The 11,554-nt window shown below is 36.8% G+C and overlaps 1 protein-coding gene across 1 annotated transcript; it reads left to right on the top strand.

Moving 5' to 3' along the window:
* Nucleotides 1–7,587: 7,587 nt before the first annotated feature.
* LOC114280921 (uncharacterized) lies at nucleotides 7,588–8,974 on the top strand. Its single transcript, XM_028223329.2, has one exon. The coding sequence runs from the start codon at nucleotides 7,724–7,726 to the stop codon at nucleotides 8,711–8,713; it is 990 nt and encodes a 329-aa protein (XP_028079130.1). The 5' UTR covers nucleotides 7,588–7,723; the 3' UTR covers nucleotides 8,714–8,974.
* Nucleotides 8,975–11,554: the final 2,580 nt, after the last annotated feature.

Genomic DNA, 11,554 nt, shown 5'->3' with positions numbered 1-11,554 from the left:
GTGACCTCGGGGCCAATGCCAGACATCTCATATGGAGTACATGCAAACACTTCTATGTTTGCTCACAAGAAAGCCTCCAACTCTCTTTCCTCTTCCTCGGCTAAACCTAAGTCGAAAAGGAAGAAGCGCTCTCCATCACCTTTCTGGACCAGAATCTTTTTCAAAGCTTCTTTACTCTTGTTGGCCCGCTCTTTGCAGACGTCATCTAGGGACCTCCATGTCCTCGTCTTCAATTTCTATTATTTATGCCTCTTGCACGTTGCAGGTGGATTTCATAGTGGCCATGGATTTTTTGCCTGCACTTGATCCTCTCTGACCTCTTCAATTCCATGTTTCATTGGGAACCGCAACAGCTGGTATAGCGTTGAGGGAACAACTCTCATTGTGCGCAACCACGGTCTTCCCCAGATAACATTATAACGGTAGGGGGTGTTAATTACTATAAACTCTGTACTTACCTTCTTCGTGCCTACTTGCACCTCTAAATTCGTCGCTCCTAAAGGCCATGTTGGCGTTCCGTTGAATCCAATCATCGGGCTGTTGGATTGTTCTAGATCATCTAGGTGAAGGCCAAGCTCCTTGTAACATTTAACATGCATGATGTCATAAGAACTGCCTTGATTAACCAGTATGTGCCTCACCTGGCACTCTCCAATCTTCAGTGTTATTACCAAGGCATTGTTATGTGGATGTTGTACTATATCCAGGTCTGCCTTAGTAAAAGAAACCATTGGTCCCTGGTACTCATTTATCCTAGGCTTCTTTTGCTATACCTGATACACATGCTGTAGGTGCCTTACCCTCTGAGTTTTCCCACGCACATCATTCTCATTGAACCTCAAGTGAATCACATTGATAACTCGACGTCCCTCTGATTGTTGCGGTGGCGGTAGCGGAAGCGGTGTTATCGGTGCCTGGGGTAGCCTTGCTTACTCTTCCCTCGTTCTGGCCTCATCTACTAGGCCTCTCAGGTGACCCTGTCTGACAAAATCCTCAAAGTGTGTCTTCAGAGCCCTACATCCCTGGGTCAAGTGCCCATCTTCATTATAGTAAACACAATGCTTCCCAAGGCTCCTTCCCACAAACTCACCACGGATCTTCTCTATTGCTCTGTATTATGGTTGGTTCCTAATCATTTCCAAGACCTTGTTGACCGGGATCCTGAATACAGTAGTGATTGCTTGTGCAGCCCTCAACCCTAATTCCTGCCTATTGAAACTAGTGTTGCCTCGTGTGACAACCCTCACCTCTGATTAGTATTAAACTTTGATTGAGCATGATAAGCAATTGATTAGAATGAAATCCTAATTTGTTTGCATGAATGTGTTGCTTTAATTGCATTCTATATGTTTGTCGTTGAATGATCTGTTTATGTTTTAATTTCGGATTGCAAATTGAAGGCCTTATCGGCGACCGAATCAGAAATTGATAAGTGTTATATGCTAATTAGGATTTATGTGATTTTATGGTAGGTTTAATTAAAATTTGATTTGGAACGATTAAATTAGATTAAATAATGTTAAATTGCATTAGCTTGAGTTATTACACTTTTGCCATTGAGTGGCCATTTTCTAAAACATTGTTTGGGACTTAATTCTTGCATTTGATACATCATCTCATCCACCTCCAAGACCAAAACGAGAGAGAGAATGAGAGTAGGAGAAAAACTTGATTTCATCAAGAGTTGCTTGGAAAATAAGAGGAATTGAAGGAGGTTTGCAAAATTGAGCCAACATACTTGGAATTCAAGACTTAAGTTCGGAAATTCATTCTTTTAATTATGAATTTGAGTTCTCACATGCATGGTTCATGGTAAATTAGTGATTTGAGTCAAGAATTAGCCTAAAGGGTTAAATTGAGAAGCAATCTATGCATGCTTGTCCATATCATGGAATTTTGAGGTTGTTTTCATGAAAATTCTTACATGCAAGTTTATATTTTATTTGTAGTCCAAGAATTCACCATGTTTTAGAGTTCAAACTTGTATTTGATTATGTTTTGGAGCATTAGAGTTCGTAGGAACTCATGCATGTTACGTTTTTGCATTGTTCTTCAAGTTTCATTCAAAATTGTGTTCAATTGTCACACATTTGGGCTAGATTTCATAAAATTATTTTTGAAACATGTTGTGTTATGGGTTTCTTAGTGTTTTTCAGAAAATTAGCCCAGAAAAATTGAGTTTGAAGCTTTAATGCTTGACTTTTGTGCTTGGGAATCAATCTGGAAATTCCAGATTTTTGATCCACGCGCGAGTGGAGGACTTCACGCTCGAGCGTACACACTGAGTACATGCACTTCCACTCGAGCGTAGATAGTCACACTCGAGCGTGAGATGCATAGGCCCAAAAGTTCATGTGATTTGCAGTCCGCTCGAGCGAGGTAATCTGCGCTCGAGCGAGGGTCTGAGTCTCACGCTTGATCATGGGTCGAGCGTCCATCAAGCGTGAAAAACGTGCAACTAGTACTTTTGCCTGAGTTTGCAGTCCGCTCGAGCGGGGGAAGTCACGCTCGAGCGGAGCTTCTTTGTCTGCATGTCCGCTCGAGCGTAGAAAGCCACGCTCGAGCAAGACCCCTGTTTCAGCAGAAATTTGAAAAGTGTTTTAAATCACATTTTTGCATCCTCATTCCATCCTAGGCATTCCTAGGCCATGTTTAAGGCATCTTAATGAGGATAATGTTATAGAACCACACCACGTCAAGATAGGGGCTAAGTTATTGATCCCAAGTGTGTAACTTAGTGTGTGTTCGTTCCGCAACTGTGTAGGGTTGGCACCCGAGGACGCTGACTAGCCTGTCTATAGCCCAGTACTCTGTGAGTAACAATATGGTAAAGATACGTTCAACTATAATTATTTCTGAACGATTGACTGTACTGCTTTCTGAATGACATTACTTGCTGAATAAATGTTTGTCCTATTTGTAAACTGTACTCGTGGCATCCATAGCAACTTACTGTTACTGTACTGTTACTGCTACTGTTACAGAGATCTCTGTCAGTTCTAATGTTTGGAACGACTACTGTTTACTATTTTGATGGCCATCAACTGACTGTTCGGTCTATTAAGACCTACTATACTGTTTTGTTATTGGACGTACCACATATGATTGTTATGATTTCTAAATGACTTATATGGCATGAAATATGAGCCACTGATTGAATAACTGATTTAATGATGCAAATGACTATTTTAATTAATGAAAGGACATTCATTCTTAACCCCTTTACGCATATGTTATTTACTGGGTTTTAACTCACTGTTTATATTTATATGTAGGTGTCCAGGCACCGGACCGGAGCTAGAAGCGTCGAGCTAAGCTTATGTTTTGTCAAGCCAACCATTGTGCCTCACTTCGAGGTTCCGAGTCCGTTCAAGTTAAGACTGTTGTGGGGTGTTTCAGATTCACCCTTTTGTCTCTGTTTTGTATTGACTGAATAAGACTTGATTGTACAGTTACGGTGAAGGGATTTGGTCCCTAACTTGGATGTTATGTGTATATGATGTATGTATATATGTTTTGGTTGTGAATGTGGCTTTGCACATATGAGTCTTTTTCCATTTCAGATTTTCACAACTCATTGGACATCTTTTACTTACTGTTTGGCTTCCGCCAACCCCTTACTCTATATTACTGTCATTATTGTTAAACAGGTCTTTGGTAATCACGGATTACTGGCCGTTTACAATGCTAAACCCATAGGGGCGGGTTCGGGTCGTGACACCTCGGCCTCGTTTCGGCGAGCCATTTCTCTTCTCATGCTTTGGTGCTTTTGCTCTGTATGTATCCTTCTCTACTCTGGCATATTTCTCAATTCGTGCAATGAGCTCCTCCATACTCTTTGCTAGAGTTTTTGCACGTGACTTTCGAAGCAGGCATTCATCCTCCAGGCTGTTTTTCAAAGATACAACCCCCGGCTCCTGGTGACATATTGATATTCAGTTGAACACCTCATAATACCGTTTGGCATAAGTCCTGAGGCTTTCACCTTCGCTAATATTCAAAACCAGCAGTGAGTCTACCTTTAGTGGCCGCAACTTATTTGTTACAAACCTGGCCACAAATATCTTTGCCAGACCTTCCCAACTCTTCACAGTTCCTTTCGGTAACTTGTGGAACCAATCTGATGTAATTTTTTCAAAGGATGAAGGGAACATCTTGCATAGTAATTGCTCATTCCCGCTATACAAAGCCATTGAATTTAAATATAAGCCGACATAAAAGTTCGGATCAGACTTACCGTCATAAACTTGGAACCTCGACATATGGAATCTCTTTGGGGCCTCAAATTTATTGAACTCCACTGATCTTGGCTTAACGGGGGATGTTACCTCGTTGTGTAGTCGCTTCTTCTGGACGTAGTCCCTCAGATCCTCCTTCGTTCGGCTGAGAGCTTGGCTATTAACAGATTTCAGCCTTTTTGGCGCATTGCTCCCAGTGTCATTGTGCGTCCTCTTGGACTTCTCTTCATTTAGCATATCAAAGCAAAGTCCCTTCCCCTAGATATGCTGAGGTTCTTTGGCATAGGTTCCCTTGGTTCGTGGTGTTCTCTGTGACTCATCTCTTATCGACTCTACTCATCCGACATCCCATGAAGGCCGATGTGAGCGCTCCCTTTCCTTGCCATGCTACGGGAATGCTAGGATTGTTTTCTACCCTCCTTTTTGGGCGTCAGTCTTTGTCGCTAGTACTGACGTGTCCTGTGACGAGAACGGTGGTTGCATCATGTTGTTCTGTATCATGAAGTTAACAACCGACTGTAGGTTTGCCAACTTGTTCACCATCCCTTTCCTCTCGCCGTCCCTCTTCAGGCATCTAACCTTCTATATTTGGACGTCGTTTTATTGTAATACTTATCTCGGCTAACTTTCTTCAAGGCATTCCCTTCTTTGCTGACGTCTTTCTCCCCAAGATTCGGATCCTGTGCTTCCTCATTGCGGTTTTCTTTCCGGACATTAGGATCTTTATGTTCACTCTTTATGTTCACAACTTTCACTGTTAAGTCATCCCTAATCTTTTCTTCTTGTTCATCGTTGGCCATCTATTTTCCTTAAGTTCTCACAGACGGCGTCAAATTGTGGGTGTTGATTTTTGACCACATAACCAAACGGGAAACTCAGTTGAAGAGTATCGGCAGAATAGATTAAGCCCAGTAACCTGCACAAAAAAGATAAGAATCCGACGGTAGTTCGTCCACCTAGGGGCACTCCAACGATCAAGTCAGTAATCAATATCTCTCAAAGATAGCAAATTGTGCTTAAACTCCCAAGAAAGAACTTACCACAGACCTACGAGGATGCCTTACTTTTATAACCAGTAGCGACCTAATCCCATTAGAAGTCTCACTTCAATGGACTCAGGCCCAATGCTTATCCTGGACCCTCTAGATAGAGATAAACTCTTCTTGAGCCTTATCTTTATCCAGACTGATATCCTTTTCTGTTTTAGGACTCTTGTCCCTGCTTATCTCGGATTCTGGTATCTTCGCAGATAACCCTGGCCTAGCTGAGATTAGCTCGGTGCATGACTAAGCTACGTGGTACCTCGGCTGACACTTCGACATTACCTTAACCACGTGCTATCACTCACAAAATATATCCCCACAATAAAAAAAAAAGTATAACTTTATTCGTAAATCACAATTTATAATAATTCTATTAAAAAACTTTATAACTTTTGCGATAAAAATACGTGTGGAAGAAATTTCCAATATTATAAAATGAGAAATCCTAAGCCAATGGACTTCGTGGACAAAACTTGCGGAACTTGGTCAACAACACGTTTTGCATAAATTTTTTTATTAATGAATCCATGCACGACTTCATGGTCGACCTTGACCGTGTAGCTTGGTTTCATGTTTGACTTTTTAAAGATTTTTTTAATTTTTTTTTATGAATTGAAAAAAATAATATTTAAGAATATTTTTTTTAATTGTGTATATATATAAAAAGAGTTAAACAAGTATTTATATTTTTCATACAATTATAATTTCTCCTAAGGCTTAATCCCGGGAGGGAGAATAAGTTAAACAAGTATTGATTAAGAATAAATTAAACACGTATTGAGTAGAAATAAAAATTAGTGAAAAGTAAAAGTGAACAAAAAAAAATTGGAAAAGAAAAAATATATTTTCTTATAAGTATTTAATTAAGATGAAAATTTTATAAGAAAAAATTATAGAAATTTGAAATTTTAGTTATAAATAACTCTTTATTTATACAAAAAAAAAAAAATTCTGTTTTCTTTTGTTTTTGGCAAGAAATCAAAACATTAGTTACAATGCTAATAAAAATTATAAAAAATAATACAACAATGATAGGTGGCCCAAAATTTCATGGCTCGAAGGTCTCAAAACGATGTCGTTTTGGGCGTAAAATGACGTCGTTTTGACACATTCAAACTATTTGGGTCATACGAATTCAAGCCACCAAGCATTTTTTAAAATAATTATAATAATAACTTTCTTATATTTTCTACTATTTTCATGCTAAACAAACTCATAAAAAGTTATATATTTTTTTTTTCTCTTTTCCTCACTTTCATGCTAAACAAACTCAGCCTAATGGAAAATTATCTATAAACAAAAATTTTATATTAAAAAAATTATGTGATTATGATATTTTTAAAAATATAAGTCATGTTAATACATTTTTATTTTTAAAATGATAGAATTTAAAAGGAAAAATTAGTGAAAATCCCTCTTCAATTGTGTGTAGCAGGAGAGAACCAAAATATTTTTTTTATTAGCTAAGGTCCCTCAACGAAATTTTTCTGTGATCATACCAGAGAAATTTCAAAATTTCTCCGTGTTAGAGTCGAAGTTTCTTTGAGTTAGACCAAAATTTCTCTGTAAAAATGTTAAGAGATCCCAATTATTATAAAAATATTGTATATGCTTAATCTTATAAAATTTTAATACCAGGGATTTAAAAAAAAATTCCCCAATTTAAAAAAGTTATATCATTCCAAGTAATTTTTTTATTTGTACGTTATTACTCTTTTCTAATTCAAGTGAGCTAGTTACATCTTTCTTGTATTTTGGCTCTTTAACTTGTATGGTGAGAGGAGTGAAAGCCATTGTTTTTGAAGTGTCAATATAGAAATGTTATGTATTTAAAAAATTATTTAAAATCTAAGTATATAATAGTAATATAAATTTAATAGAGTGGATCTTATCCAAGAAATCATTGGTGCAAAAGGAATAGGTCCTTAAATAACAAACAAGTAAGGATGAAAAAGAAATTTTATATTCACAAATTTAAATCTTGATTTTTGTGTGGGGGGGGGGGATATATTTGTCCAAATCCCCTTTTACAATTGTGGTAATGGGTGAATTGAAAATTGTTGGGGGTAAAGTAATCAAGATTTCAAGACCAGAATTAAATATATATATCATTTTTATTTTTTTATATTTTATATCAATGAAACACATAACAAGATATAAATTTTTTTTCTTAATAATTATCACTAAATAACATAACCAATAATATAAATGTTATATAAACACAAAATAATGATTAAAAAATTCTATAACACATAACATTTCTCTTTATGTTAGGGTAGATTCATGAACAGGGAACCAAAGCAAGTCAATTTCAAAGTCTTTCTACAGAATTTAATTATTTTACATGTCACCACCAACCTATAGAAACTCCATCTTGAACAGAAAGATCAAATATTTATCTATTTGAACAAGAACAGAGAGAATTGGATCATCACAAAGAAAATGGAAAACACCCAAATCATGGTGCAAGAAAAGCTAGGCTTCTTCAAGATTCTCAAAGAAGCTCTCATAATTCCATTCAAGAATCCCCACTTCATCATCTACACCCTCCTCACCTCTATTCCCCTGTTTTGCTTCCTACTTGTCTATGAAACTCTCATTCAACACACCCTCATTCAAACAGCCAAAATCTTATCACAAGCCCCTCCTGAATCTGATTTATACTGCAAATTTTGTCTTGATTGGAATTGGACAACACTTGGTTTTGCAGAAAGACTGATTGATGATTTGTCTCCTACCTACCTCCTAGTTCTGTTATACTTGGGAATCCTCCATTTCCTAGACCTCATAACCCTGATCGCAATCGTTGACTCTGCATCAACAATCCATACAGGAAAGAAGACCTTGAATCTGATACAACTATTGCAAAATTTCATCAAAGAAACAAGGTTTAAAGGGCCTCTAATCACATCTATATGTACTCTTCTATTAGGCTTTCTAATTTTATCAGGATTGTTTTGCTTAGCAGCATACATGTACATTGCATCCCGTGATGTTCTGTTTATGCTGTTATTTGGAGTACTCTTCATAGCTTTGCTAGCTAAATATATAGAGTGGAGTGCAATATGGAACATGGGTATTGTAATTTCTATACTGGAAGAAAAAAAACAAGGGGATGTGGCATTGCTGATTTCTTCATATCTTAGCAGAGGTAGCAGGCGACGTGGGTTTTTGTTTGTCCTTGTTTTCTTGGTGTGGAGGCTCGGTTTAAGGCTGTCGAGCCTGTATTTGGGGTGGACGATTGTGGGAGAAAATTTCAATAAAATGGCAATCACAGCGCCGCTTGTTGGGTTGGTTTGTGTGGGTAATGTTACCAAGTGGTTGGTTTTTGTCGTGTATTTTTACGATTGTAAGAGGCGCCGAGAAGAGAAGAAGAACATTGATTTAGAGGAAAGTAATGCAGCAGCTGCCGGAATTGGAGGCACAGAATAAGCATGGTGTAAAACGGAGCAGGGGAGTGGCACTCAATGTACTTATATGTGATTGAGTCTGAAAATGTTTTGTTTGTATTTTAACCCAGAATGTGTATACAATAAGGTCTGGTAATAGAAAAAGTTTTGCAACTTTTTATTGTAAGAATTGCAGTTACGTGCAAAGGTGTTGTTACCAAATTTGGGTTAGTCTGCTGGGCAAGATTGTGGTCATAATTTCTCTCAATTAGCAGAAGGGTTCAAGGGTAATTCTATTTACACATTATCGGTTTTCTCATTACACACTATTGCTTAATATATATATATATATATATATATATATATATGTAATAATTTTTAGATTGTGAAAATATCGTGGTTTACACCATTACTTTCTTTTTTTAACCTTAAGTTAATAAACTGGTACACACCACTATCAAAATGTTCAATTTTTTATATATGAACATTTAATATTTGATCAATCTTAATAATTTGAACAAAATAATTTTATTCAAATATAAATAATTAAAAATTTTATAAATGTTTAACTCTGGTTGTCTAAATACATAGCGAGCAAACAAGCCATTTTCTATACGAATGGGATAAAACAAACCTTTTCATTTTTGGGCAAATTACATATACACCCCTCCAGGTTTGGTTAAATTACAGATACCCCCCTGAGGTTTCGGAAATTACATCCCGCCCCCTGAGGTTTGTATTTTCATAACAATTTACCCCCTGAGGTTTATATTTCATAACAAATTACCCCCTAATTTCTTATGCAAATATAGCATTCAGGGGGGAATTCGTAATTTCTCAAACCTCAGGGGGGTATCTATAATTTTGTCAAACCTGGAGGGGTGTATATGTAATTTGCCCTTCATTTTTATATTGTTTCAAATCAATAATCTGAGTGTCATTTATGGTGTGCAAATCTTCAAAACCAATTGATTTTAATGTTCTTAAAACTCTAAATTTTCAACAACAATAATGTTTTGAGTTTGGAAAATAATGGCGAAGATTGGCGAAGATGATGAGTATAGTGTGCTAGATTATAATGGTGAAAATGATAAATGTAATGTGTTATATTATAATGGTGAAAATGAACAATGTTGGAAGAGAAATTTGTTTCAAAAGATGTAATGTATTAGTGATGGTGTATATAGATGTATTTTTATATATGAATTACTTGAATGAATATATATACACCCATATTTGTCCTTAATGATTATTTTACTTGAAGGTATTATTGTTATATAAATTTAATGGTTAAATGGTCTGTTCTAAGAGGATTTATAAATAGAATCTCCCTTACTTTAATAACAGTCTTAAGGTGTGATTAATACGACGCATATAATATTAAAATATTTATAATCTCAATACATGGTTAACATATTTTAAAACACTATTATATATATATATATATATATATTTTACATATTGTCTAACACCAACAACCTTTAAGATTATTATAAACCTTTTTCTTAATAAAGTTACAAATCTACAACAACTTCATCCATTTTTTATAATGACATTGGGTGGCCATTATAGTGTTCAAAAAATAGTTAATGTACGAGTACGAAATAATTTCCTTGTATAATCCTGTTGATTAAGTTTGCACTCCTCCAAACAACATTGCTTTGCCACCTGAAAACACAAACGTGAGCTAACCGGCGAGTGTGTGCCGGAAACCCCTCCGATGCCTAAGTCAGCAACTAGACAATAGACAATAAGCTCTGTGTATTCTAGAGTAAGAATTGAGATTGTGATACCTGTACAAAGGTCTGGTCATAAGCTTTTATAGACTCTGCTTGGCACAATCCTAGTAGGATTCCAACTCTCCCTATGAGAGTCCTCCTAGGAATCACACACCCTACTCTCTACCAACCAAGTGAGATGGTTTGCACAATCCCAGTAAGACTCTACTCTCCTTAGCAGAGCCCTTCTAGGAGTCTCATCACTGCAAGCCAAGTGAGATGGTTGAACCCTTTACCTCGGTTATATATTCCTGACCGAACTGCCTTATCTCGGTCCCCTGCCATTCGGACCGTGTGATCAAAAGCCGATCTATCGAATGCCACCCTGCCGAGCTATACACAGCTCAGCTATCGCCATTGATGTTACCTCCGCTCTGTGCTCAACATGGGCGAGCCGTGATTACCATGCTACAGGTTGGTCTCCTGTCGAGCTACACCTAGCTCGGCCTATCGCCCTGTCATCATCCCGGTCAGAAGGTAAATATGTCCCAATCCTAGCAACACATCCAACCGTCCTGGTACCTACCTCAACCCAAAGCCGAAATACAAAATATCTCCTTGGCCTATTGTGCGGCCCAACTTCCAAAGAAGACTCGTCCTACCTCGGCCCAATTTGCTCACAAATTACCCTCTCAATTAACAAGTATAATTTTAAAATGCATCATTCATTGTTGTGAAACTAAATATAGTAGCGTTGTCAAACAATCACATGATAGCCCCACGGGGCCTAACGATCAGCTAAAAACAATCCACTTCACTATAACAATGTTATGGTCACAATATTTTGATAAGAGATATTACATTTCTCTAATTTTATATTTAATAATATGACTCACTTTTATGTAAAGTGGTTTCACACTTTAAAAAAAATTGATTGATTGTCATTGTTTATCATCTCATTAGAGGTGTAATGGAGGATGGTGAAATAGAAGATGAAACACTTGCCTTTTGATAAAAAAACAATTTATATAAAAATTGTATCATAATACTTTTCGTTTCTTGTCATGCTGGCCCATATGGCAAAAAAGAAAAAGAGAAAAAGAAAAAAGCCCCATTGTGTGGGCTGGCTCAATCCTCAAACGATTTGCAAAAGATTCAAATTATAA

This window comes from Camellia sinensis, chromosome 4 (genome assembly GCF_055761805.1).
Source record: "Camellia sinensis isolate YWXY chromosome 4, ASM5576180v1, whole genome shotgun sequence".
In the NCBI taxonomy this organism is placed as follows: domain Eukaryota; kingdom Viridiplantae; phylum Streptophyta; class Magnoliopsida; order Ericales; family Theaceae; genus Camellia; species Camellia sinensis.
Note: the sequence above shows the minus strand (reverse complement) of the source record. Positions and strands in the feature narration are given on the sequence as shown.

Coding starts and splice junctions, on each gene's coding strand:
- LOC114280921 (XM_028223329.2), top strand. CDS start 7,724: ATGGAAAACACCCAAATCATGGTGCAAGAAAAGCTAGGCTTCTTCAAG.